Here is a 26291-nt window from a genome sequence, read left to right as displayed (position 1 = left end):
GTTATTTCGGTGCATCTGAAATGCCTCAAAACCAGGTACTACCTTCAAAACAGAGACACAAACACCCTTAACCAGGGACTGCTCCAAACCTTTGAGGTCTCACTTCACCGGGCTGCGCTCAGGCTTTCCAGCAGCCTCCAAACAGCATTTGCTTTTGCAGATCATGTGCGCTGCAAAGGCGCAGCCCCTCCCAAGGGGGAGCTCAGGGCTGGAGGGCTCAGGGAATTGCTTTGCCTTCGCACAGCTTTCAGCCAGGCTTTTAACGTCTTCTCTTCCCTTCTCCTATTTAACCAGGCGGTGGTGTGTTGTTAAGGAGCTGCAGAGCTGCTGCCGCATTGGCTGCAGATGACATCATTATTGATTACTGCTTTTATCCTGCTCCCTGGCGATGCTGCTCCACCTGGCTCAGACCTGCGCCCATTAATTTCATGAACCAATTAATCCGCAGTGTGTGCGCCTATGTGCGTGTGCATGTGTGCTGGGGGAGGCCTGGTACAACTACTACTGCCGAGTGTTTCTAATTAAACAAAATGTTAATCTTGCAGCACATTGTGCAGAATTCCTCCGAGTTTAATTAAAACAACTGCGACTGGAGGCGTGATCAGATTTGAGGATCAGATCGACAGAGGAAGCACCACCGAACATCACATATTGCACTGATCCAAGAGCTCACATTTCCTTCCTGCCAGGAAAGTGAAACTGGCTTCATCCCCTAACAATTGGATTCCCTTTAATAATGCAATTACAGTCTCAATTCAATCCCCACAAGACATGCACACGCATGCCCTGCCACCTCCTCCTCAATCCCCAAACACCAGCCCAGACCTGTTACCAAGTAAATAAATAAGGAATGGTTTGGATTGTGAATTCTCTTTCTAAAAGCAGCCCAGACAACTGCAAGAACAAAAGAGGGAAGATGCAAGCTTGGAGGGCACACCTGGCCTGCCGCTGAATCCCAGGCTAGCTCATGCAGGCAAGCGTTGTCACATCCTGCACTTGCCATATTAACAGAGCTCATACCTACCCTTAGACTGAGAAGTGTAAAGGTTTCCCTTGAGAAAAAGCTGATGAATTATCTCAAAGCCACTGAACAAAGTAGGGTGAGCAGTAGAAGGGGAGGAAAGACTGAGGGAGGCAGGGAGAGGAGAGCACTTCAGCATTCATTTGTATTAAATCCTACTGGAGCCATGCTCAGTGTGGGGAGCCATGTGCATGCACTGATGCACACACGGCCCTACAGACAGAGCAAAGGGCACCAACTGCAGCAAAAGGAGTTTGTCTCTCATCCCTCTAGAGGAGTTTGTCTCGCTGTCTCTCGTCCCTCTAGAGGGTGGCAGCTCTGTGTTTTGTGCAAGATATGAGGATGATGAAGGAAGATAAAGCGGGTGCTGATGTTGCTCTTTTTCCCGCAGGGCGTGCAGTTATTTAATAATTTAGAGGAGGATGGTGTGAGCATGTACAGATGAGCTACACATTGAATGCAGAACGCTACAATGAGGATGTTGTTGAATAAAAGAGGAACTGTTTTGCTTTTCTCTGGAGATACACAGCCCAGCTCACGGATACTGGCTGGTCTCTCATCAGTCTGCCATCCTCACTTCAAGGGCGAGAAGCCAAGAGCACAGAGACGAAGCAGCTCAAATGACACTAATTTTTAAGCAGAACCAGGATCAGAATCCAGTACTTGTGAAGCTTAGTCCTGTCCAGATACGTGAGCTGGCCCCACAACAGTGTAGGTAATACACAGCCTTCCGTACCACTAACGTGCTCCTATGCACACTCCACTGAATTAAAATTGGCCTGACGTTATTCATAAACTACAGAACTAATCTGCTTTCTACTTGGCCTGATCTTCAGCTCGTTACAGGAACAGCCAAACAAGACCAGTTAGAAGCACATCTGCCAAGACCTTCTCAAGTGGCCAGGTAACACCCCCGAGGCAGCTCCTCCCCAGCACGCGCTCCCGTGGGGCTCAACGCTTCCTGCAGAGCATCCAGAACTCATTTGTGTTTTGTTGACCTAAAGCCAACGATTGCAAAATCCAACCAAACAGCAGAAGTCTTGCTAGAACATTCTACATGCCCACGCCAGATGTCCTCTTTGAGTAGGAAATGTGTGATGGAAATTTCAGGCCAGGACTGCTAGAGAAACGAACACTTCATAAAAAAACAACAGGGAATCACTAAAAAAAAGTCTGAATGTCCATACCCAGCAGCCTGACCCACACACTGGTAATAAGTGCCACAGACCTTGCGTGTCTAACAGCCACCCTCCTCAATTTGCCAGAGTGCAGTAATCCTCAGGAAAAGACAGCATCAGCCAGCATGCAGCGAGCTGTCAGGGCGCAGCAGACCTTGCTCCATTACATTTAACTGGACTGAGCACTGTTTTTTATGGGATCAATGTACAATTCATGTTGCATTTACTAACGACTCGCAAAGGGGAGCCCCCATGGAACTCTATCAGCTTCAATAAAGCAAAGAACCAATCTCTGCCTGCCCCTCCTCCAAATGCAGCTCGCTGCCCCCGCACAGCACAGGCAATGCAGGCAGAAGGCTGCAGCCCGGTCACCTGCAGGCAGGGTGAGGACAGTCCTCCATGGCATGAGAATTGCTGCCCTAGGCTGCTGCAGAAGTGGAGGGAAGATAAAACCTGTGTATAGGAAGCAGTAATAGTAATAATAAAAATTAAATTATGTACATCTTTCCTGGAGTGTGGAGCTCAGAGAAACAATACCAACCGAGAGCCGGGGTGCCTGTGTCAACTAGCTTCCCTTCTGCCCGAGTTATTATGAAAAATGACAGCAGCTGGAGTCAACAATAACTGGAAAATGCTTCCCAAAACCACTTTCTTTCCTCTTCTCTGGGCTCTGCAGGAATCAGGTTTGCAGGCACTACTTCCAGCCTGCTCTGGAAAGAACAGCAAGCCTCTGCAGACCAATGGAAACTCAGATCCGGGAAACAGGACAGGAAGGGCAAACGAGTGAAGATATTCTGTGAGCTGAGTGGTGTCCATCACAAGCTTTGCTCCTCAGAGCTCCCGGAGGTTTCCTCTCCTGCAGCTTCCTGCTATTAAGCGAATGCATACGGACTTCTATCATGGTCTGATCCAAGAATAGTCATGTGGATAACCAAAGAAGGGTTTCCTCCCCATCCCTTCAGCAGCCCCATCTAGGAGGGAAGAACGTATTTCTTCTCTGTTTCTGTTCTCTGTGAGACTGTCTGCTCTGGCGCTAAGGAAATCCCCTAACTCTTCATACACGTGTATTCCACGAAGTTACACAAACGTATTTCAAACTCATTACAACAGCACAGCCAACAGGCTGCAGAATGAGTCCAAACCCCATCCTGCGGAGTTTGTAACAGCTGGGGCCCAGGTTTCCATACTGCACAGCATGCCAAGATAACAGCTTCTGCAAATGACAGCTCACATTCATCTCCAAGCTGTGGAGCTGCCCCCATCTTTATGCCAAGCATTCGTTCTGAAAGTGAGAGAAGAGAGACAGAAAGGAGGAGGAGGCACTGCAAGGAAAGACAGAGAAAAGACAAACAGGAGAGTGGGTGAACGTAGAAGGAGATTGAGAAAAGAGAGGAACAGATGCCAGCATGCTGACTTTGTCATTGTGGAGATCAGTGGATTCGTGCTTGGTCCTTTTAACCTTCCCATCACTTATAAATGAAGACAAAGACAAGACAGTCTGTGCTACGTGAAAGGTAAGGAAAGATGAAGGATGGAATAACTCCAGCAGTGCGGGGAGGGGAAGGGTGTGCTGCAAAAACTGTCTCCCCGCTGCTCTTCAGCGCCCTGTTGGACAAGGCCTGCAGGTCGTTACTGCTCCCCCCACTTTTCTGGACTGGTACTCTACCTGCTTTCGTAGTCGGTTAGCTAAGCTAATGAACAAAGTCCTGTCAGGCAAACAGAACAGCAGCTCTTGTGAAAGCACCACAGCACCGGAGCAAAGCACACAGTAATAACGTTCTGGTGGGATCAGCAAAGTGCATAATTAGTCAGGCAGGGAGATACAGCTCCTGTTGTGTCATCTGCCTCTCTAGCTGACATGTGTATGATGCTGATACCGGAAGGAAGAGCGGCAAAAAGACATGTACAAAGCAGTGCTGTCCCTAAGGGCCATCACTGAGCTCAAGGCATCATTTCCCATACACTGCAGCTTTCTTGTGAGTGCCTGAAAAAAGCAGTGAGAATTCAGAGGATTTGTGAGAGCAGGAGTTGGAAGACAACGTTCTCTCTTGCCACTGATCACATTACAATCAAAGGGTAGAAATTTTGGTTATGATCACAGGGGCACCTCTCCCAAACCGTCACAACTCCTGAGGAATAAATGAGAGGAAGTGTGAAGAAAAAGGCTCCCAGCTCCCAGCCAGACCGCAGCTAAACACTCTCTGCCATAAAGCACTGTTGCAGCCTCCCGACAGAGACATCCCACCACATACTGCCAGCAGAAGGTTAAATGCCACGCCAGGCAGAGGAGTAACACAAAGATTTCAGTGCACCTACACAAATCTGTCAGGCATGCCTGGACCATGGGCTCACATCCTCAAAGGAAGCCAGCAGCTTGCAAATGCAGAGCCTGCCAGGTGAGCAGCAGAAGGGATATTCCTGCTACAAAAGGCTTTGCCATGTGCCCTTTATGTCTGATCTTTGTTTATTGCTCTGTGCTAGGGATCTGCACACAGATTTAGCTCCACACTGCCAGGGACGTGCCCACTCTCTGTTCTAACAAAAGGACATCAGATGCTGTTGAAAATACTGGAGTTGCTGAAGAAAAGGCAATATCTGGTGCTACTCATAAACCCAGGGAGGGAATATTTGTTGGAGGGAAGATCATGGGGACCTAGGATAATTCATGTTGGAAGGACCCTCAGCACATCTTCCTAACAAGACTCCTGCATGGTCTGGTAATAGCAAGCACTCTGCCTTTGTTTCTTACATAGCCACTTTATGACACTGAAGTAATCAAAGCAAACAGATCTGACAGGTCAGAACAAACCAAAGAAGGACACTGTGCTCTGGCCATGCATTTTGTGACAGTCCTCCCACCCATGAGAAGGAAGAGAGAATCTGATGGGTGCCTTCTCCCGTGACACTGACACATGGCAGGCAGAAATGTTCTTTACCTCGGAGGACGGTCAGCTTGGCATGGACGGTGACTTCCCCATGAGGGTTTTGAGCAACACACTCATAAATGTTCTCATCCCGGGGAGTCCGGAGCGGCTGGATCCTCAAAACAGCACCTGCACTTTCATCAAATTCAATTGTCTGGGGAATAAAAGGAAAGAAACACATACACATAGTAAGCATCCTTGGCTTGCAACTAGGTTAATTTCTGCTTCCAAAGGAGGCATCAGCACATATACAAACACATACGCTTGGAAACACACATCAGCTGTCCCACAGTGCCCAGCACACAGCCAGCATGGCCAGCTTCTCTCTGCTGACCTGAAGGAGCCAGGAAACTGTCACACCAAACCCCATCCCTGACTTCTGGCACACCAAAACTGCTATGTGTATCTCAGATCTCTCACATGATGAGTCATGGTGATGGTGTGTGTGGAGTGGGTTCAGAATACAGCTGATGAAGCAGGGGGAAATGGACTGAGCGAAACAGAAAAGGAACAAAGAATCTTTGCCTCATTCTTTCATCTGCGTAGGCAAATAACCCCACAAAGCTCTGCTGAGCACACAGCTGCCTGGCAGGACAGACTCCCACTGCAAATTCCACCGGATGACCTCCAAGTTCTCGTCACTCCGGTCATTTCCATCCAAATTATGTCTATCTAAGCAGTGCCAGCAACTGTATTGTTTACTTCAGGCTGTTCCAGAGTTAAAATAGTGAGTTGGGGATGAGTATGAAAGATGCATTTGTGGAGCCCAAGAAGTACCAGCTTATAGCTGGAGTTTCTTAGGGCAGGGAGAAGGCAGCTTCATGTTATATCTGAGGAGGGAAAAACTAAACAACCAACCAACAAAACAAAAGAAAAATCACCATTAACATAAAAAAAACCCATGAACACTGTTGCTTTGGAACAATCTCAGCTGTGAACGTGGCCAAGAGCTTGTACTTCACTCTTTCTGCTGTTATAACTCCTTTTCTTCCCAATCTCCTATTATCGGGCCTTAGAACGGCCACAAAGGAGCAGTAACCGCTTTCTGTCAGTCCCTTTCTGCATACACAATGACTGGACGGACGTCTTACCTCAAACCTCTGAGAGTTCACTTTCTTCCCTTTCTTGTTCCAGGTGACTCGTGGCTTCGGGTCTCCAGTTGCTTGGCATACAAAAGACGCCACCCCTCCCGACACACCAATTTGGTCCACAGGCTTTTTAATGAACACAGGGGGACCTTTTAAAATAAACAAAAACAAGAAACAAATCACAATTGGCACAAGGACAGACAAACTCTAATAAACACTGTCTGTAATTAATAGCAGTGTTATCGCCGCTGTTCTCTTATGATCCCAGATGAAATCCATCCTCTGGGCCTCCTGGGAACGAGCAGTCCTTCCTTCCATTTTGCATATGAAGAACCTACATCACAAACTGATTAATGGCCTGATCCTACAATGAGATTTCAGTGGGATGAGTTGCAAAGCCTCTCTTACTTCTGAAGAGTGGACTTGTAAGCCATGTTGCACAAGGGAAGCTGATGTGTGAAGTCCATCTAAGGATCATCAGAAGAAGCTGAGCTGAAGAGTTTCTAAAAACACTGGATTGCACCCCCTAAGCCAAAAGCTCCTCAATGACCTCTCATAACCAGCTTCCCTAAAGGTGCAACAAGGCCTGAGCCAACACACTCTGTGCCTGGGGCTGCATTTTAGCCAGCCTGGGCCGAGGGAACAGCACTTGTGCTTGCAGCAGCTCTCCCTAACAGAACTTCTGCAAGGATGGGGGAGGATGCTGGGACAGGCCTTCCGATCCAGGAAGGTGTCAGGGAGCTTCTGATGGGAGGAACACGAGGCCAGAAATGTCTGTGCAGAGCCCATATTGCCTTTGTCTATGGGAAATCTCCCTCCCATACTCTAACCTGTTTCCTGGCACAGCTTTCTCTCATCTAGTTAGCTTAAAATTTATTGAAATATTTCAATCCCAAGGCCACAGCTGCGTTCAGATAAAATCACTCAGATCATAAAGTTGCCTTCTGTTGTTCTTGAGAAAAGCAGACCACGTGACTGTGAAATCTGTGTATTTATACGTACATACTCAGTCTATAAAACAAGATGCAAACAGCCTACCGAAGAGCTAAGAAGCTAAGAGCCCTACTGAAGGGCAAAGAGAGCAGTCTGCAGGATCTTTCAGGGCTTGAAAGATAGAAGGAAGCATTCCCCCTTCCCTGCCTGGTGTGGCCAGGAGTATATAAATAAAAGCCACTGAGCAAGCTCATGTGATGCAATCAAGCATTTGTTTCCATGCTGGAGATAAATGCAGTTTGCTGGAGCTGTTTATGTCCCATTGAATGCTGTGTACAAAGCATGGGATGTATAAATATCCAGATCTGTATGTAGAGGTCAGAATATTCTTTGCAGTGTTACTGATAAAGGTTATCAAGCAAGTCCCACTGGAGGCATCGGTACTTGGGAATTTGTCTTCCACCCAAGAATGACAAAACCAAGCCCTGCTGCAGGCTCAACCTGCCTGAACCCAACTTCCTCCCTCTGCTCCACGTTCAGAATCTGACCAGTTTGTAGAGGTCAGATCTGAAGGTACAGCCAAAGTCATCCAGGGCTTAAGAGCACTTTATTGACGTAAGCTCACTTCCTAAAATGAAAGCCCCTAACAGTCTTTAATGTTATGTATACATTGATACGGGTGCAAGCAGCACAATAAGAGCACAAATAAAGACAAATAAAGCTCTATTTTTGTCCTGAAGAAAGTGGAAGTGCTCCAAATGGAGAACAAGGAGGAGTCTCAGCATTCCTTGTTAGGAGCTCTGCTGACTCCTGGGGTGCTGACAGGTAAGCTGATCTGCTCTTCTGAGACCGCTGCACTGCTGCGCTGCCTACAGTCAGCTTGCTCAGAGAGTGAGAAACAAAGGAAAAGAAACCAAACATGAATCCCTACCAAACCACCCATTTGATTTTGCTACTCAGTTGGAAAAATCAGTGAAAAGCAAGGCTGAATTATTGTTTTTAGAACTGCCCAAGTCTCCGAGCTCCAGACTTTGATTCTCGCCGCTCCCCCTGACAGATCACCCACAGTGCTCTCCACCTATGCATCCTCGTCACTGCACCACTTGTCACTCCAGCCCACGCCAACCGCAGAACAGCCCTCTCCTCTCTGGGAAAGAGAAAGCCGGCGCTACCACAGCAAGGTGGTGATGATAGAAAGCTGAAACAGATTCCTATGTGCTGCGTAGGACTGCTACAGCTCTGCCATTCCAGGCCCAGCCTGCAGCAAAACATGCAGTTAGAATTCCTGCTTCTGCTCTGCAAGCAGCTCGGAAAGCCTCCAGAAGCAAGAAATGGGTGTCCCCGTGACCCTGAGTGCTGCCAACAGCAATGCCATGTAGGCAGGTGATGAGACCATCAGTCCACCCTCATGGCAATCCCTATACAGACGACCTCCAGTTGGCTTCCCTTTCCAAAGCGCAGCCCTGCAGACATTTGGGGATGGGATTTCGTGAACTCTCACACGGACTTTGAGGAGAAGCTATGAGATGATAGAGGTGTGGTCTCATGCCCATCCCTGAGGAGCACACACACAGGAACGTGTCAAAGCATCAAGCCATGTGCCCCACAGGACTGCTTTCCTCACAGGAGAGGAACCTGCTGCTGCCTCACCTCTCCTTCCTTCACTCCTTCACGTGACACCACCACTGAAGGTGTTCTTCAAATGCAGTCATATAAAAAGAAAACATCTCCTGCCAATGATACACAGATGCCAAAACAGTCTGAGGAACTTTACAGCAAGGAGGGTACATTTCACCCTTTAAACCTACATGTCCCTTGGGAACTGCCGCCACGGTGGATTTCAGGTGGTGGATGAGGACTGAGGGGGACAGCCCGGCCGCCAAACGCCCTCCTGCAACACCAAGATGGCAAAGGCAGAGAAAGGGATGGGGAACGTGGGGGTGCTCTGAGCACAGGGAGAGAGGCAAAAGCACAAAGAGGTTGAACATAACTGAGCCAACTGCTGAAGGTGGAGATAAAAAGGCAGTCTGAACCTGCTGACTCTTCTCTCTGCTGGCCTCCAGGCAGGCCTGTCTGCTCCTCCTGCATTGGGCTATGGAGGGACAGGGAGGCTGGGGATGCCTTCAGCCCCAAGGACTACACCACGGGGTAGGAGCAGCTTCCTCCATGGTCCTCCAACTGGGAGACACTGCCTGGAGGGCTGAAGGGAGAACTCACACCAGCCTGGCTAATGGAACAAAGCATCGGCAGCAGAGAGGGCTGAGTAAAACCAACATGGCCACCGCCAGCCCTGCAGGAAGGCCAGCCCTCATCCAGCCCCAGCAGCAGGACAGCAGGAGGCAGGGCACAGCGGGGAAATATCGACTTCCCTGGGTTTTTCTGTGACAAAATTGATTCTCAAAGCACTTCACATCAGCGTGCCAGATCAATGCTCAAACATCCTCCCAACCAGCCCGAGCTCGAACGCCCCTGGTGCTGGCTTAGGGAATCTGGGGCTGATGTGAGACAGCAAAACTCACCTCAGTGCTCATCACCCCACTGCCAAATCCCCCGCACTGCCTCTGGGAAAGCACCTCAACAATGGATGGCAAATGAAGACAAGCCGCTCATTCTTTCGTCTGGCCCCAGCACACAGAACAGCAGGAGCCTGGCTGAAAGGGTCCCTCGCCCACAGCAGCAGCAATCCACAGAGACAAAACCAAGCCAGTTACAAAACACATATTTTAAAAGGTTTTGCTTCCTTTTTCAGTGCCCCTGGTCCAGCACTGGTGGATGCCCCACACCAGTCCCAGCAACCCAAGGCTGCACCCGAGACTGCCAAGGAAAGATGGCAAAACCAAAAGCAAAGCAAGTAGGCCATTTTCTTTTCACTAGCTGGCTTAGCACAGCCCTTCCCAGGGCACAAGGCCGTGCCATTCTGCCCACCATTCCCAGTCAATCTGCAACAACGTGGTGCCGAGCTGCCCACCATGAGAGCATGCCTGCACCACCAAAGGACCCGGGGCACATTAGGCAGTGTCATCCTTCACCCTAGCTCAAAAATACTCGACAGATCAGAAAACATCATTTCTTTGTGCACATACATACACAACATTACATACACAGAGAAACATCCGTACTTCTGCCTTTCACAAGGGCCAAAGATGAGGCTGTTAGGCCCTTTGCAGTTAATGCCACGTAGTTGTTGGTGTCAGCACACCCTGATCTGCTCTCCCAGGCTCCAGATGATTCCCACAGTCGGGATCCAGATCTCTTGCTCTGACGCACATTCGGCTGACCTTGGGCTCTCACCCCTCCAGCACCTCCGTCTGCCACCCGCCGTGCAGTGACAGCCCTCATCCCTCACACCTGCCTGCCTGCTTCCAGACACTGTGAGCAATGTGGAGTGAAGGAGGGTCTCGGCATGGGTCTGCTCAGCACTCAACACCATAGATGGGCTTGCACACAGCTACAGCCTCCATATACCATAACACAAACAAAATAGCCAGGAAAACAGAACCTGGAGACCCTCTCCCATGTGCATTTCCTGGTGGGATAAGATAAAAAGCAAAAGCCAGACAAAAGCCTTGCAATCTCCCAACAACCAGGTCATGTCAGCTGGCAGGAGGACATCTCACCCTTCGGACTTCCAGAGCAGCCAAACCAGCCTCTGGTTCTCAGAAGGAACTCCACGGGGCTCTCTCTGGCATGCAAAGAGTTAAGCCCTCTTCTCCCCCCATCCCTCCTCTGGTTTTGGGGCTGAAACTTTCTGCTGATCCAGTGAAACTCCATCTCCATTCTCCAGAACTGCTGACAGGCTGACAATCCGAGGAGGAGGAGGACAAGGCGCTCCCTCAGCCGCAGCGCCGGACGGCACCGCTTTCATCTCCCCTTACCAACCTCTCTGGCCACGTGTGATGTGGGCACGGCTCAGCACCGAGCGGCTGTTCGCTGGTTTAGGAAATGTTGACACACGCGTGCCGCTGCCGTCTGCCTGCATGCAGCAGATGCATGCCCTGCGCTCCAGGGATCGAGGCGGGAGCGCCGAGCAGCTGCGGACAGCCTGGGGGGGACGGCTGAGGAGCAGAGGAACAGCTTTGTCACACTGATGGAGCAAACAAGGGGAGCAGGAGGGAGAACGAACAGCAAAGCCACAGACACGTTTGCGGGGGAAAGGAGAGGAGATCAACAGGGAGAACGCAAGAGGAATGGAGCAAGATGGAGAGAAGGGAGGCGCTCAGAGCAAGGAAGTGGGGATTAGACAGAGGAGACGAACCATGGAGCAGATGAAAACAGGAGAGAGCAGCCAAATTTCAGACAGATGGAGAGTGGGGAGCAAGAATGCGATGTTTGGAATGGGTACACATTTCACAGCAACGGCATTAGAGAGCGGGGGAGCTTGTGAGAGGGGCAGGGAGGAGAAAGATGGCTCCAGGATTTACATTTGCCATCGTGAGAAGAGCGAGAGCTGCAAATGGGAGCAGGACAGATGCAGGCCGTGGTGAGGGTCTCTATGGAGAGACTCAGGGAGACCGAAAGCAGCTCCTGGGAAGGTCCTGCAGGGACACCGGTCCCCCTGAAGCCCGAGGTTTTACTGACAGGTTCTGCTCCTTTTTTCTTTCTTCCCTCAGGGCTGTTTCTCAGTGCCTCACAAATAAAATTAAAATTAGGGTTTTCTGACAGAACAAACAAACAGGGAGTGAATTATATTCCATTTCCCTGTCAATAACTTCTCCCCAACCCAGTCGCCTTATCATCATAAAAAGTCCATTAAGCAGTAATTGGGAAGGCAGCAGAATGCGGGGCTGGTCCATGACACAGAAGCACGCTCGCTCCTCAACTGGCCTTTTCTGGGAAGGCAGACAGGATAATTATAGGCTTCAGACAGAGACTTCCTCTTACTGTCAGCAGCTCCTGGCTCCCTTCAGGGAGATGGGACTGGCAAGGTTGGGGAATGGAGGGTAAAAAAAGACTGAGGATGTTTTTTTAGAAGTGAAATACTTCCACCTTGCTACTCCCTTGGTGCTGATCCATCAAAGTCCTTCCTTAACTCAGAAGGTCTGGGCTGCACGCAAGGCTTTCCCCCTGTGAGAAATGTGGGAATGTCACCTGAAAGGTTTCCCCTTCCCCTACCCTGTATATCCCCAGAGCAAGAAAGACAGCAGAGAAGGATGGGACCCTGGATGGGATTTAAGACAAGCAGAAAAGAGGTGAAAAGGAGCAAGAACTCATTTCACACACAGCTACGTGGGCTGGCCAACACCCAATGCCCTCCTCTGCATTCCTGCCTGTGCTGTCAGCTCCCTTCTCTCCCTGCAGCCAGGATGAGGCTGCAGACCCCTCACAGCTCTCACCACTGAGCTGCTCCTGCCAGGAGCCTTACCATTTTGGGGGTTTGGCACATCCATACGGCCTTCAGGCTCCTATTTGCAATGCATTCAGATACAGACCTTTCAGAAGAGGAGGTACAAGCCTGCAGCAGAGGAGGCAGGATGAGTCTGAGCCTACCAAAATCTATTCCTAGTTCTGACACCCAAGGTGAGAAAAAACACATTATCTTGCTGGCTAGAGGGAAGGCAGAATCCTTCCTTCTGGTCTACTTAAAATGCTAGTTTTAAGGAATGGGACTGTGCCTTATCGTCCAGGAGCAGCAGCGAGAACCAAGTCACCCCATTTCAGCACGACTTCTTCACACTGAATCCACGTGCATGGAAAGGATTCTCTACCTGCTTCCTGCCTGCACTCAGTACAGGTCTGTTTCACTCTCCCTCCCTGGGAGGGCCAAAGGAGCAAGTGGGAGGCAGTGCAGATGGATCTTTGTAGCATCTCTATCCAAGACTCTTACTCACCCACTGGCACTACAACGCAATGCCAGGAAGAAAGAAGCTCCTTGCAATCAGCAAGAGCTGGAGCAGACATGCAGTGCTGTCATAGAGGATGGCAGCCCTGCGATCACTGCTGAGGGACCAGCAAGCGCAGGGGCACACGCAGCCTCAGCAACGTGGCAGGCCACGGCCCTGGAGGTATGCAAGTGCTTTCAATCATGCATAACAACATCACATCCCATATTTGTCCACAAGTTCTATAACAAGGCATAACAACCCAGAGCTGAGCAAGAAACCCAAGAAACTACCCTGGCAACTTAATGAGGGTCCCCTGTCCATCAACATCATGACAGCAATCCCAGATTGTTTGCAATCAGAAGCTTAAGGTGGAGAGCGGTCCCTTGCCCTGCAGTAGTGCTAGGACAGCTTCTCCAGCTGTGTCATTGGCATCGGCATCTTGGAGAAGCTCGACTCACCTCCAGGAGGCAGCCAGGAAGGCCTTGGCAGTCACACAACTGCTGCTGCTCTGCTAGAACTACCAGAAGAGCCAGAGTCTATGGGGGATACCAGAACATGACAAAGCACCTCCCATGGCATATGCCTGAAAGAAGAGAAAGCTAACTACACAAGGATCCCAAGTCCCTGGGGATCGTGCCAGCTTAATATAGCCCAGCAGAGGTCCTGATCTGCTGAAAAGTGACAGCAGAATCAGCGGCAATGGGGAAAACACACTGCTGCAAGCTGCTGCATCTCAGGGCCTTTCAGAGGAAGCGCAGTGCCAGAAGCCCCAAGGATATGAGCAGGGAGGTCAATTCTGATCCCTGATTTAGTGATACGACAAAGACTTTTGCAAAATGTAAGCACAAGGAGAGGCCCCTGGCCTTGCATGGCCAGCCCAGAAGGGCTGACAAATGGTGCCCATCACGATCTGCTGGCTAATACAAGCACTGGAGGATGAAGGTACACCAGATAAATACAACACTGTCTGATAAAACTCTTTTCCTCATGTAAATAAAAGCTATCTTACTTCCATTTTCTTTCCACACACAGTTTACAGTTCCAATGTATTAGCTGTGGTTTTGGTACTGTTTTGAAGCATGTACTTCCCAGAAATGCAAGCAGTGTTTCTTTCAGGGGGAAGTCTCCTCACCTGCAGAAAAAGGACAAGGCACAATTCCTAGAGCACAGGATTTGGGATATTTCCAAAAGCTTGTTATATCATTTTATATCATTCCCATCCAATTTGAAACACCCTATTCCATGTCTTAACAGCACACTGTGAGCTTGAATCGCTCATCAGTAACGAGACTGGGATGTGAAAGGGAGCTCAAGAATGGGAGATTCTGAAAACAAAACCCAATAAAGCCATGACTAACGGGTAAAACATTTAAGAATCACCAACTTTGGCTCCTACCGTGAGTTATTACAATTTGTGTCTCTCAACCACAAAACTCATCCTTCAGATTTGTACACATCAACACGTGGGAAGAAAAAAGGGAAACTCCAACAACAGCACTGAGAACCAACAAGAGCATGGAGCTCATGGACTCAGGGCTGGGACAAGCGAGCCAGAAAAACGTGAGAGATGTGGAAAAACTGCGACAAGGAACCCTTAAAGTCTTCTGTCAGTGACAGTGATTGAGGAAGGGGAGCTTCCTCAGGACACCTCCCTGTTCACATCTGATTCCTGCCGAGAGACGCAAGGAATGGCACCAGGGCAGAAAATGCCTCTTCCACTCAGGGGAAGGCGGTCCCTCACGTGGCAGTGATTGGAATTACCCGCTGGTAGCAGCTCAGCCACGGCTAGAGGAGCAGCGCAGTCTTCATCACGAAGGAAGCATGCAGAAGGCCCTCAAAAGCAAACAGGTCGCACTCTGCAGGCAGTGCGGAAGGATGGCGATGTGAGGGCATCTCCAGCAGCAGAACAAAATCCCATATGGAGTCTTTTAGAAACTCAGTGCACAAAACCAAAGCGGGGGCAAAGATCCCAAAGTGCCACCACTCTTCTCAGGACACCCCCAAGTTTATGAATAAACCCCCAAGTCCTGTTGGAGGTGAGGGAGGAAGAGGACACAGTCAAACTAATTTGACTTCATTAATTAAAAAAACCACCAAGTTTCATCACCCCGACACTCTTTAGAGGTTGTGTGAGTGCGGAGGGGAGTTATGCTCATTAATTATGCAGAAAATGCAAAACTATCATCCTCTGAATGAGTTTAAAATAAGGAGAAACCCTTTCAGGATGGGGAGAAATTACTCCCCAAGGCAGCTGAAATTTCTCTTGCAACTTCAAAGGCCAATAAATTATTCAAATTGCTCGCGCCACTCCACACTCTGCCTCTCTCCCCTTCTCAATTTTATGCTCTGACTCAATTAAGGGTTTGGAGGACTTTGGAGAAACTTTGTGGAATGCTGAACCAGATGCAGCTCCTATTTATTTATTTCTTTTTTAAAGCTTTACTTTTCCTCCTGGCCTCAAAAGGAAACAGAAATTATTTCATGCATTCCAGATGAAACAAGCGTGGCGTTGGTTTAAACCCAACCCGAAATGCTTTGTGCCTGCAGTGAGCACGATGGGACATGCTGGAAATCCTCTGCACAACGGCACTATGAAAACCAGGAGGTCAGCCCATATTCCTTCATGTCAACTGCTTAAATCACTCACTGCGATATCCCCTTTCAAAGTCTTAGCAGTGCATGTTCCAGCATATATTCACAGTGCTCTCTCCTGGCAACCTGCAGGTCTGGGTTAGCAGAGATCTCCTCCCCAGCCCCTCCACTCTGCTCTGCCCTCGGATGGGGCAGGAGGTGGCTCTGCCACATCACAAGGCAACCATTCAGCACTGCTGAACCCCAAACCAACACTGAAACCGAGGACACCGGACAAAACCATGGCAATGGAAGCCCCTGCTTAAGAAGGAACACCCAGACATGCAAAAGGAGGGAAGGGGGTTTGAGGAGGTGCAGCCACAGACAGGACGCTTCTAACTCCTTCAGTTCCTCCATGTGCAGCAGATGGCATAAAATCCAACTGCTTTCATGAACTTCCTCCAGAATTCAAGGCAGCTGCACTGCAGGAGCATCGTAGCTGCCTAAGGTGGGCACTGGGACCAATTATGCTGCAAGAGAACATCTTTGACTGGAGGGGGGGGAGTGGCACGAAGTAAATAGAACTGTTCTTTGGAGACTGTCTTGCAGGTCAATTTGAGCCCAGATTCCATCCCACGCACACCAAAGAATGATATTCCTCTCATTGGGTGTCCTTGAAAAGTGCTCTGCTTTGCCTTCTAAGAATAATACTGGGCTTGCCAGGCCACAAAAAGCTGGGAATACCCTCACAGATTCCCTTCAGTGACCCAGAAGACTCGCGTCTAGTTGGCCTTGAACAGACATGAGCACACGGACCTCTCCAAACAGCCAAGGTGACCCAGGAACTCAGCAAGACAGCAAAGTTGCCATCCTTCCTGGCAGCACGTATGAGAAGCGCCTGGGTGAAAAGCACACCCAGAGGGGAAGGTCACAGAGAAACAGGCACTACCTTTCTGGTGAGGTCCGGTGCAGATGAAAAGCCCTGGCTCTGGCACACAGGTGTGGTGAAGGCAGACATTTCCTCCATCACCAATACCACGCAGACGACTTTTTCGAGCAAGCCGCTTGCTTACACAACAAACAGATGCTCCTTTCCCCTGCCTGAGCCATACAATGAAGCTGAGCAGCAAGAACCTCTGGCTGGGAAAGATCCTTCACCAGGAGACACCCATGGCTGCATCCCAAATACCCGTGGCTGCTCTGTCCCCAGGTGCACCTCGGCTGAGATTAATGTAATCAGTGTCTGCAGTGTGGGGCACAGCTGGGACCCGGGAGGTGACACCCCCTGCCCCCATGGAAGCTCTTTCAGAAGATGATTTATTTCCTCTCCTGGTCCTATAGGAACAAAAACTTCCCAATTTAAGTTACCTAAAAAAAAAAAGAATAAAAAAATGACATCACTCGATCCAAGCAGGCAAGGTTTAATTTAATCAGGCACTTAAACAAGGTGACACAGAAGCTTAATTCAGCGTCCTTGAGTGGGATGACAACTAGTCCAGAACCCTGAGCAACCGCAGGCTGGATCACAGCTGGCAGACGGAGAAGGCAGTAAAGGAAAGGACACAAGGAGTCCCCTCACCTACAAAGGAACACAAGCAGCGCACGGGTCCAGGAGAGGGAAGTGGGGTCACTGCATCCCAGGAGGGCGCAACTCAGACCCCACTTCCACAGGAACAACGCTTGGTGTCCTGCGTGCACCACCAGGGTGAAAGGGCCATTCTGCAGCAACTGCCCAGCTCCACAGCGGGGTTACACCACCATGAATGCAAACACTGCCACAAGTGCTTGTGGGGCCAGCTCAGCTTCACCACATTGTGCTACCTTCCATCCCCATGGGCAGCACTGCTGCTTCGTCAATCAGTCAGGCTTACTCTGAGAGACGGAGCAGCTCTCACACAAAGCAGAGCAACATTATCTTCCTGCTGTCGTCATCTCAACATGTCCATCAAGCCCTACAACAGAACCTCCTCGATGTTTACAGCCATCTGACATTGACAGCTGCTATCCCAGACAACAACAGACAAAGCCAGGACTTCCAGAACCCAGAAGAGACAACATAGAGGAGAGGAATCACTCCTGTGAGGAAGGGGAGCTGAACACTGAGCACAGCTCTGCACCTCTCCTTGTTGCTCCCAACACACGGCACAGCCCAAACCGGGCTGTGTGGGCTCCTCTCCATCCCCCTGCACGTGTTCTCTGTCCTCGTGTTCTCTGTCCCCACTACAGCCCCACGTGCAGAGCAGCCCCTGCTGCCATCTGCTGCCAGCTGCACACTGCAGCCCCCACGCACACGCCCGGCGTGAATTACTGCGCTCTCCAAATTAACGATGGAACAAGGGCAATTAAAAGGGAAGAAAGTCAGGGGAATGCACCATAAAAGAGGCTTTATTCTTTTATTTTGTCAATTGCAATTTAGCTTTAATTATTTATGGTAATACTAGCGTGCTAGTAAGTGTTCTATAACATGATTTATAAAAGGAAGGAAACCTAAGTAATAAGTAACATTCGCTGCTGCATCTGCTATTAAATCTTTGCTGGGGCGGAGAGCACACACACCAGCCCTGTGTATGCAAAGTACCAATTAGCAAAGCACTACTGTAAAACGCAAAGCTTTAATCAATGGGAAAAATCCACTTGAAAACAGCGAGCATGCTGATTTCAGTTATAAAAATTACCACGTTTCTATACAGTAAGTGGCTTTTTATCTGCACTGGAGGAGCACTTATAGGGAGCGTTTGTTCCTGCGGGTGGCACGGGGGTACCTGACTGCCGCCCGGCCGAAGCAGGGGAGCAGCCTGTCCTGCTGCAGCCAGCAAGGCTGGGCTGGCTCTGCCTCCACACCAAGTGAGATGCTGTACGGTGCTCAGTGCTCACTGCAGAGAGCTGAGGATCGGGCAGGGTGCGTGGCCAGGACACGGACACACTTTGGTTCTGTGCGTCTGTGTGTGAGCCAGGAACTGCTCTGCTGCCTGGACCCACAGCCTGACCTCGGCTGTTTGGTTTTCTCTGAGCCCTCCAATGCACAGCCACACGAATCTGAAACAAAATGGTGACATGCTCCGTCCAGAGAAGGCCCCCGGAGACAGCAATTCCCAGCTCTGTGGCTGCCCTTGGCTGTATGGGAGAGACAATGCAAGCTTCTCAAGAAAGAACAGCATGCAAAAAGCAGTGCGGTGCTTTGGATTTGTAATTTAAATAGCAGTCTCCTTTAAATAGAACGTTCCAGCCGTAGAAAGGTTTAAATCACTGACTGAGATCAATTAGCCCAGGAAGCAAGGGAAATATTTTAATGGCCCTTTGATTGCAGAGGCCACAGCTTCTCCAATGATATGCTGAAGAGCAGGCAAGTTCAAGCTCTCAGCTTTGCAGCAGGATGCTGTGGGGTGCTGTAGGAAGCTACGGGGTGTTGCAGAGTGCTTTGGGGTGCTGCAGGATGCTGCAGAGTGATATAGGGTGCTGTGGGGTGCAGCAAGCTACTGGGGTGATGGGAACTGCTACTGCAAAGGAGACACAGCCTGGCACCTCCTAGCACTACCCCGTGGGCTGTGTGACCCCAGCAGCCCCTCAGGATGAACTGGAGCAGGAAATGGGGTCAGCACCGTGGCAAGCGCAATCGAATGGATGCTGGCCAAGGGATTAAGCAAGAAGCAGCGTGACAGAGCCCAGGGCCATCTGATGGGAGAAGCCACTGTCAGAACAGTGACAGCTCCTCATGCAGTCTCTGCAGTTGTGACAGACAAAGCTGTTTGCTGTTTATATGCCTCAGCAGGGAGCAGGGCAGACGAACTGGGATGCTGCTGCCCGGCCTGGCACAGAACTCAACAGCCCCTCTAAATCTCATTGCTCAGAATCCAGCAACACCACAGAACTACAGAGAGAAGCCTGGCTGCTAGCAGCAAGGTGACAGAAAGCAGCAGGGCCACGCAACCGGTGCTGGACCTGCATCAGCCCTTCCTGAGGGTGCATTTCCACCAAAGACACCCACAGCAGTCTGGCAACACACGGCATCAGCAAAACTCACCCTGCAGAGGACGGGGGCAGAAGATGTTTGTTCCTTCCTGGGAAAACCCAGACTCTGAGGACACACAGCAATGGTTTGGACAAGCCCTGACTTTGCAGAGTGCCCACTTCCAGCAGTGGGAACATAGGGCTTGGAGCACATTTAGGAAGGAAATGACCCCAGTTCTCACAGGAGTTCAGACAGCACAGCACATGAATCAGGGCTGTGCTCATATCAAGAGGCACTTACACACACACGAACTCTCCATCTGCGCCCGCATAGCTGCACTGCTTGCTTTGAAAACAAAGGACAAAGCCATTTGCCCAGGAATGTCACAGCAAACAGCAGCAGGACTGAGACCCACAGCCCTGACACGGGGGGTTCACACAGAACCCCAACACCCAGCTGGGGCCCCGGACAAATGCTGTCACTCTCAGCAGGTCCCGGTGCTGAGGACAGGCAGCTCCAGATAAAGTCTTGTGGGCAGACGTAAGAACGGCAGCAGCACTGTCTCAGGTGCAGAATGACGCAAAGCTACACACCAGCAAAGCGGCCTCGTATCAAACTTACCTGAGTCTGGCTCACCTCCCAGGCATATAAAACAATCAGACCAAAAGGAATTATTATCTTTTTGCACATGTACATTTCTCTCCAAACAAAATTCCTGACTAAAGTAATGGCGAGCACATCCCCACTCACCTCCTGCAAGGAAGAGGGAAAGCACTGCTCACAGAAATTTCCCAGCAACAAAAGGTCGAGGATCCCACTCAATCCCCAGTGACCGCGTCGTCTTAATAAACCCTGATAACCAAGTGATTACGTTAAAAGCTGTCAAGGGCTCTGCTGACCAGAGCAGCCCTCTCACCAGCTTCAAGCAGCTTTGCTGGGGAGGAAAAAAAAGTCATAATTCAATCAGCTTGGAAGAGTCTATTCCCCACTGATCCCCAGCGATCAGCCTTCATGTCGACATTACATTCGAGTTGCTGAAGATTTTCTTTTTTTTTTCCTTCCCTTTTCGTTTTATCAAGCAAGAATTGAAAGGCAGCAAAGCTAAAAACTGTGTTAGAAGGGAACTGGTTCACCCGGGAGAAGGAGAAACGTAATGCTCTTTCTATGGATGCATTTTTGAATCCAGCCCTGGTGAGTAATGTGACAACGGTCATTGGTGTCTGAAGGATACCTGGGAGGGAAGAGCCAGAGAGGACCATGGGGCGCACTGGGTGGGGTTGGAGGAAGGCTCCAGGCAGAGCTGCAGGCCGTTCCCTCCCCTTCTCCCTGGCTGCTGGGCAGTCCCAGGATCAGCCCCATACTCAAAGCAGGTGCCAGGGCCTGGCTGCCCTATGAGTTCCCAGGAACAACAAAGAAGCAGCAGTGCAAAGCTAAAGATGCTGGAAAATTCGCAGACATTGTCAAGTCCTACCTAAGCACCTCCATAATGCTAAAACGTTGGGACGATGTTTGCTGGCTCCAAGCTCTACAGCCAGCTCTGCTGCCACCCACTGAGGGAGGTGAACTATGGGTGAAGGAAAGGGGTGAGGTCACGGCAGCCACTTACTTTCAGCTACGCAACCCATCAGCAGCACGGAGAGAAGGCTCACGAGGGAGAGCAGCGCAGGCATCCCAGGGCTGGGAAGGATCCTCATCCTCTGTGTTGGCCTTCAGCCCCCGCCCACAGCTCCGCTCACAGCACTCACAGCGCCCGCCCAGCGGCGTCAGCACCTGCAGGGGAGGAAGAGGAGAGCGTTCAGGGAGAGGAGCAGGGAGGAGAGCAGGGAGGCTGCGGGGCCTGCGAGGAGGCCAGGCCTCGAGGGAAGCGCTGTCACCATCACTGTGCAGGCATGCCCTGCTCCGGTCTTCCTGCCTCAGAGACAATGGCCAAGTTGTGAGAAAAAGGTGGAAAACCTCTCCGATCCGCAGCCCACCCCCATGCCCACTGACCACATCCCTCAGTGCCTCATCTCCGTGGCTCTGAACACCCCAGGGACGGTGACCTCACCAGTCCCCGGGCCGCTGTGCAGCGCATTACACTCTTTGGGAGAAGAAATTCTTTCCAACGCCCAACCTGACCCCACAGCCTCCTTTCAGGAGCTGTAGGAAGCCACGAGGTCTCCCTGAGAAGATTCTGTGCAGGGTGAGCACATGCTGAGGCTCCGCGGAGCTCCCAGCAGAGCCGCTGCCCCGCTCCGTGCCTCGCTCCTCCAGCAGCACGCAGAGCAGCGACGCTCCGGGGCCGGGGGGTCCCACTGATGCTGATGGAGCAAAAGGCACAGAAGCGAACGGCCTCTGCAGGCACACGGGAGATTCTGCGCTGCCCAATTCTGCCCCGGACGGGGCGCAGCCCGGCTGCAGCGGCGCTGGCACAGCGGCCCCACTGCGACAGAAGGCTCATTGCCATGGAAACAGCTCCGACTCCTAACGAAGCCGCCCGCTTACGGCCTTATCCTGATCCCTTCACAAAGCTGGAATGGCATGAAGGAGGCGGCTCTTCGCGGTGCTCCCCGTCCGGTGTGCTTTGCCCCAGAAGGGCTGAAAATCCGAGGTGAGAGCCAATGGAAGCTGCAGCCACAGCCTCACAGCGCTGAGCAGCCGCAGTCAGTACAGAGCCCAGCAATGGGCCGCCCTCCCACATCTGTACCAAACCCTGCCGGCTCCCCATTACCCCAATTAAAAATCAAACCCGGGGTTTGTCACCTTTTGGAGAAAAGCCAGGTGGGAGAGACTGAACAGTGATCAAATGCTTTGAAAGGCCTAAGGGGACAGCAAGGCTGCTGAAGCTTTCTGATGCACATCAGGGCATGAAACCATCGGGACAGGCAGTGTGAAGGGGCATGTTAATCTTTTTCAGTCCCATTAACTCTTCAAGGCTGAACTGTAATGAACTAAAAGAAAAGCGAGGACAAACCACAAGTCCCCATATGCACCCAGCCCTAAAGAGCAACTTTGCAGAGAGCAGCTTTGGGTTTGCCCTTTGAGGATTACAAAGCCTCTGCTGTGTGCTCTGTGCTGCTCTGGAGCCACTGTGCTTCAGTGCTGCCTTGTGAAAACAGAGCAGAAATGTTCACACCCTACAAAAAGAGGAACCTCTTCACGTGTTCGTGCCAGAGATGATCTGAGAAATAAGCAGAGGCTGCAGCCAGAACTAAGGAGGGTTCACAGGGTCCCAGGGTGCAGAATGACGTGCCGGGGTTCCTTTTGTGGTTGTCAGAGACAAGCACAGACCAAGAACATTACCAATAGGTGTGACAGCAACTGTTAATTACATTGGGGATGCGGACTCAGTGCCAGCACAACAACCAGAGAGAACTGCTGTCTGCCCGTGGGCTCTCCCTGTTCCCTGCTCAGTCACACGGCGCCCGGCTCCCATCAGCGGGGCTGCAGAGGGCAACAATGGGAGCAGACGCCTCCTCCCAGCCCTCGGAGTTCCCCGTTTCAAAAACACGAGGCCAGCCCAGGCAGCACTGCAGAAATTGTGTTCTTCATCAAACCAAAGCCCAGTCCATCCCTCCCCGCCCATCACATCCCACCAAACATCTCCCTGATCCCCATCCACTCTCTGCATGTGACAGCAGCGATGTTCACAGCTCGGAGCAGACGCAGAGCTGCACTGCCTCAAGCAGAGCGCCCCAAAGCCCCAGCGACGGAGCTGAACGTCAGCACATCATGGAGATGTTCCCTGAGCCCAGCAGCTCCCCTTCCTGCATTCTGCATGGCTTTTCATGCCACATAATGGGCTCCGATAGAAAAGGTCTGGTTAAAGGGACATGGCAACAGCTCCAAGATTAGAGAAAGAGATGCCAGAGGGTGACACTTCCGCTCCGGTGCTAATGTGCTTCCCGAGCCCTTGATGGAGACAGAAAGTGCTGGCAGAGATATTAGGACACGTCAACCTCAATCCAGCAACTCATCCTTCAGAGCAGGTACAGCACCGGCTGTCCCCTCAGCCGGGGGACAGCAGGATGAGTGCCCACCCAGCTGCCCTGCAGGGGCTGAGGGGCTGGAATGGGAATTTGCTCTTGCTTTCTTCACAGCACCCACTGACAATAGGGAGGATGGAAACAGACTCATTCACTGCACGATTCCCCTACAACGCAGAACACGCAACGTTTGGAAACCCAGCCGCCATGCAACAGGCCTCTTCTGCCCTCCAGGAGGTGCTGAATGTGAGCAGGAATTACTCTGATGAATGCTCACATCACCACTGCTCCATGAACCATCCTCTCCCCTCCTCAGCCTGCGCTCAGCTCACCTCATCCGCGCTCTCTGAAGGTCAGACTGCTGCCCCGGCCATTCGGTGCTCCACACAATGAAGCACAGCTGCACTCTCCTGCCCATTCCTGCCCACGGACTGCGGCCTCGCTCCGAATTCTCTGGCGCAGATCTCCCACAACAGGAGCAAGTCACCTAACAGACCTCCATCCTTGCTAAAGAATGCAACTAAGTGAAGCCATGGCCCCAGTGGGGTCAGATTCATGTTAGATATGGTCACATTTCAGGAGTAAGATTAATTCTTACAGTAAAGAGCTCCTGTAAGACATCCCTTCTCATGCACTGCCTGAGCTCCAGCTTTAAGCATGCTAACGTGTGCATCCTGTGAGTGCTGTGAAAGGGGCATGAAGAATACTGCTAAATAACCACATCAAGACGTGTTTGCAGGAAGCATCCTCCCCTGAGGCTCCTCCAGCCGGTCCAGAGCAGGAGGTTCCCAGGGACCCAGGGGTGCAAGGTACAAAGGGGAAAATGCTCAGAAGCACCTATGGCTCTTAAGAGCTTAAGTTCCATTGAGAGTCAAAGGGACTTAACCTAAGCTGCTAAGATGCTTTTGAAGATTTTCCTCCCAGCAACTCCCATCTCAGGGGTGCTGGACAGCGGGCGTCCTTAAGCTACTTGGGGGATCCAAGGGGATGGAGGAGGCTTTACTTCTGGAGCAGAGCTGCCTGGGACAGAGCCTGGGAAACACTGCTTCAGCTGTGGGCACGGCTTGCAGCTACGCAGCACCTCCCCACATTGCTTCCCCTCACCCCACATCCAAGCAGCGACTGAAACGTTTGCTGTGCATTTGAACACAGTCCAGCAGGGAGGGAGGGCTGTGCCCTCATTGCAGACTCACAGAATAAAGCAACTTGAAAAAACAAGAATGCATTTGGGATTCTTTTGCTTCTGTTTGGCCTGCATGCAAAAAGGAGAAGGGCCATTTTAAACACATTCTCTGCAAAAACTTCCACACGGGTCTAGCAGATGATGAAACATCTTCATTTGCAGTGGCTGCTGTGGGAGAATTACTCCCATTAACCAGATCAATCGAGCAAACACCTCGCAGGCAGAGGGCTGCGCTCAGGTCTCTGCCTTCCAGCAGCACCGCTTCGTTTGTGCTGAGCATTAACACAGGTCAGTGGGTCACTCCATTTCCTCCTAGCAACCTCTTGAAAGAAAGAAGGAAAGAAAGAGTGAGGAACGCTGAGCCCAGCTGCTGGCTCACTGTCACCTCCCTCGAGGAGAGCAGAGGAACCCCCACCCCTCTCCTGCTCCCCAGGCGAGCCCAGCCCAGCAGGGACAGGATGGTGGAGGCTGGAGCAGCTGGGACCGGCCCGGGACACGCTGCGCTCCGAGTGCTGGCAGCAAGGAGCTGCCACTGGGCACCGTGTCCCCACGTCCCCACAGCTCTGGGCAGCGCCAGCCTCGCCTCCTGGGGAAATAGAGCATGAGGGCTTGGCTCCCTCATAGCACTTCTGCCACACATCTCCCCTGCGGCCAGCAGTGCTGGACAGCACAATCCTATCAGAGAGAGAGACTGCGGCCCTTGTAGCTCCCCACCAGCCGTGCAGGACGGAGGTGCTGCAGCTCTGCACCTTGCTCAGCTCCACGAGACACAGGGAAGCTGATGCAGGGACGGACCTCAATAGGGAAATCCTAATGCTCTGCAGCCCCAGCAGCCTGCTGAACCACGCTCCTCAGTCCCAAAACAGGCTCTGCTCCCAGGGCTCCCTCTGTGTGCTCAGAACAAATCCCAGCCTGCTTCAAAACAAAGGCCACAGCCTTGGCACATGCAATTAGAGCAGCCAGAGCAGACCCTTCATGGCTAAGCATGACTGTTTATCATCGTGGAGCTGCTTAGATCTTAAAAACAATATTTACAAGAAAGAAGCAGAGTATTATCTTCCATGGGGAAACAAACACCGATGGAGAAAAAAGAGCTTTGATCAGGACTGTCTCAGTCCTCTGCACTGCTTTTCATCCACAGATCTCCCAGTGCTTTAATATGACAGCATTATCCCTTTTTACGACGTGGGAAACCAGAAGAAACTGCACAGTAAGACAGCGCTGGGAGCGTGAAGCTGCGGTGCCACTCAGTGCTCGGTGCACACACACACACACTGACACACACACACAGACACACTCACACGCACTCGTCCTCCCTCCTGGCAGCACTCCTGGTCTGTCTGTGCATGCACAAGCCCAGCGCTGCCCCAAGCAATGGGCATGAGGAGTTCCGAGGGGGCAGCAATGTGGGTGCTGCAGAGCTGCTGCTCCCTGCCCGCAGGCACAGCCAGAGCAGAGCTGTGGGCACTGCAGGAGGAACAGGAAAACAGACAAGAACTCAACAAAGAGCCCAACAGCAGCCTGCCAACGGCAGAAATGCAACAGCTGCTCTCATGTCTGAGACCAAGTGGGCAAGAAGCACTTTTCCACCCCAGATCAGGCAGGTCGAGGCTCCACCTCCCTGGGAAAGGGATAGAAAAGAGGTGAAATCACAAAA

The 26291-nt window shown here is 51.3% G+C and overlaps 1 protein-coding gene across 26 annotated transcripts in view; it reads right to left on the bottom strand.

Annotated features, from left to right (window-relative positions):
- PTPRS (protein tyrosine phosphatase, receptor type S) overlaps positions 1 to 26291 on the bottom strand; it is a 125036-nt gene that overhangs the window by 67656 nt on the left and 31089 nt on the right. For all 26 annotated transcript variants that reach the window (XM_040653492.2, XM_040653495.2, NM_001389360.2 and 23 more), the window contains 3 exons: positions 21093 to 21256; positions 6215 to 6360; positions 5136 to 5277 (listed from right to left, as the gene is read on the bottom strand). In XM_040653492.2, the coding sequence (XP_040509426.1) occupies positions 5136 to 5277; positions 6215 to 6360; positions 21093 to 21180 (376 nt within the window). In that variant the 5' untranslated portion in view covers positions 21181 to 21256. The remainder of the gene's footprint in view (positions 1 to 5135; positions 5278 to 6214; positions 6361 to 21092; positions 21257 to 26291) is intronic.

Source organism: Gallus gallus, chromosome 28 (assembly GCF_016699485.2).
Source record: "Gallus gallus isolate bGalGal1 chromosome 28, bGalGal1.mat.broiler.GRCg7b, whole genome shotgun sequence".
Taxonomy (NCBI): domain Eukaryota; kingdom Metazoa; phylum Chordata; class Aves; order Galliformes; family Phasianidae; genus Gallus; species Gallus gallus.
The sequence above is the reverse complement of the archived record's forward strand: the minus strand, read 5'-3'. Positions and strand labels throughout refer to the sequence as shown.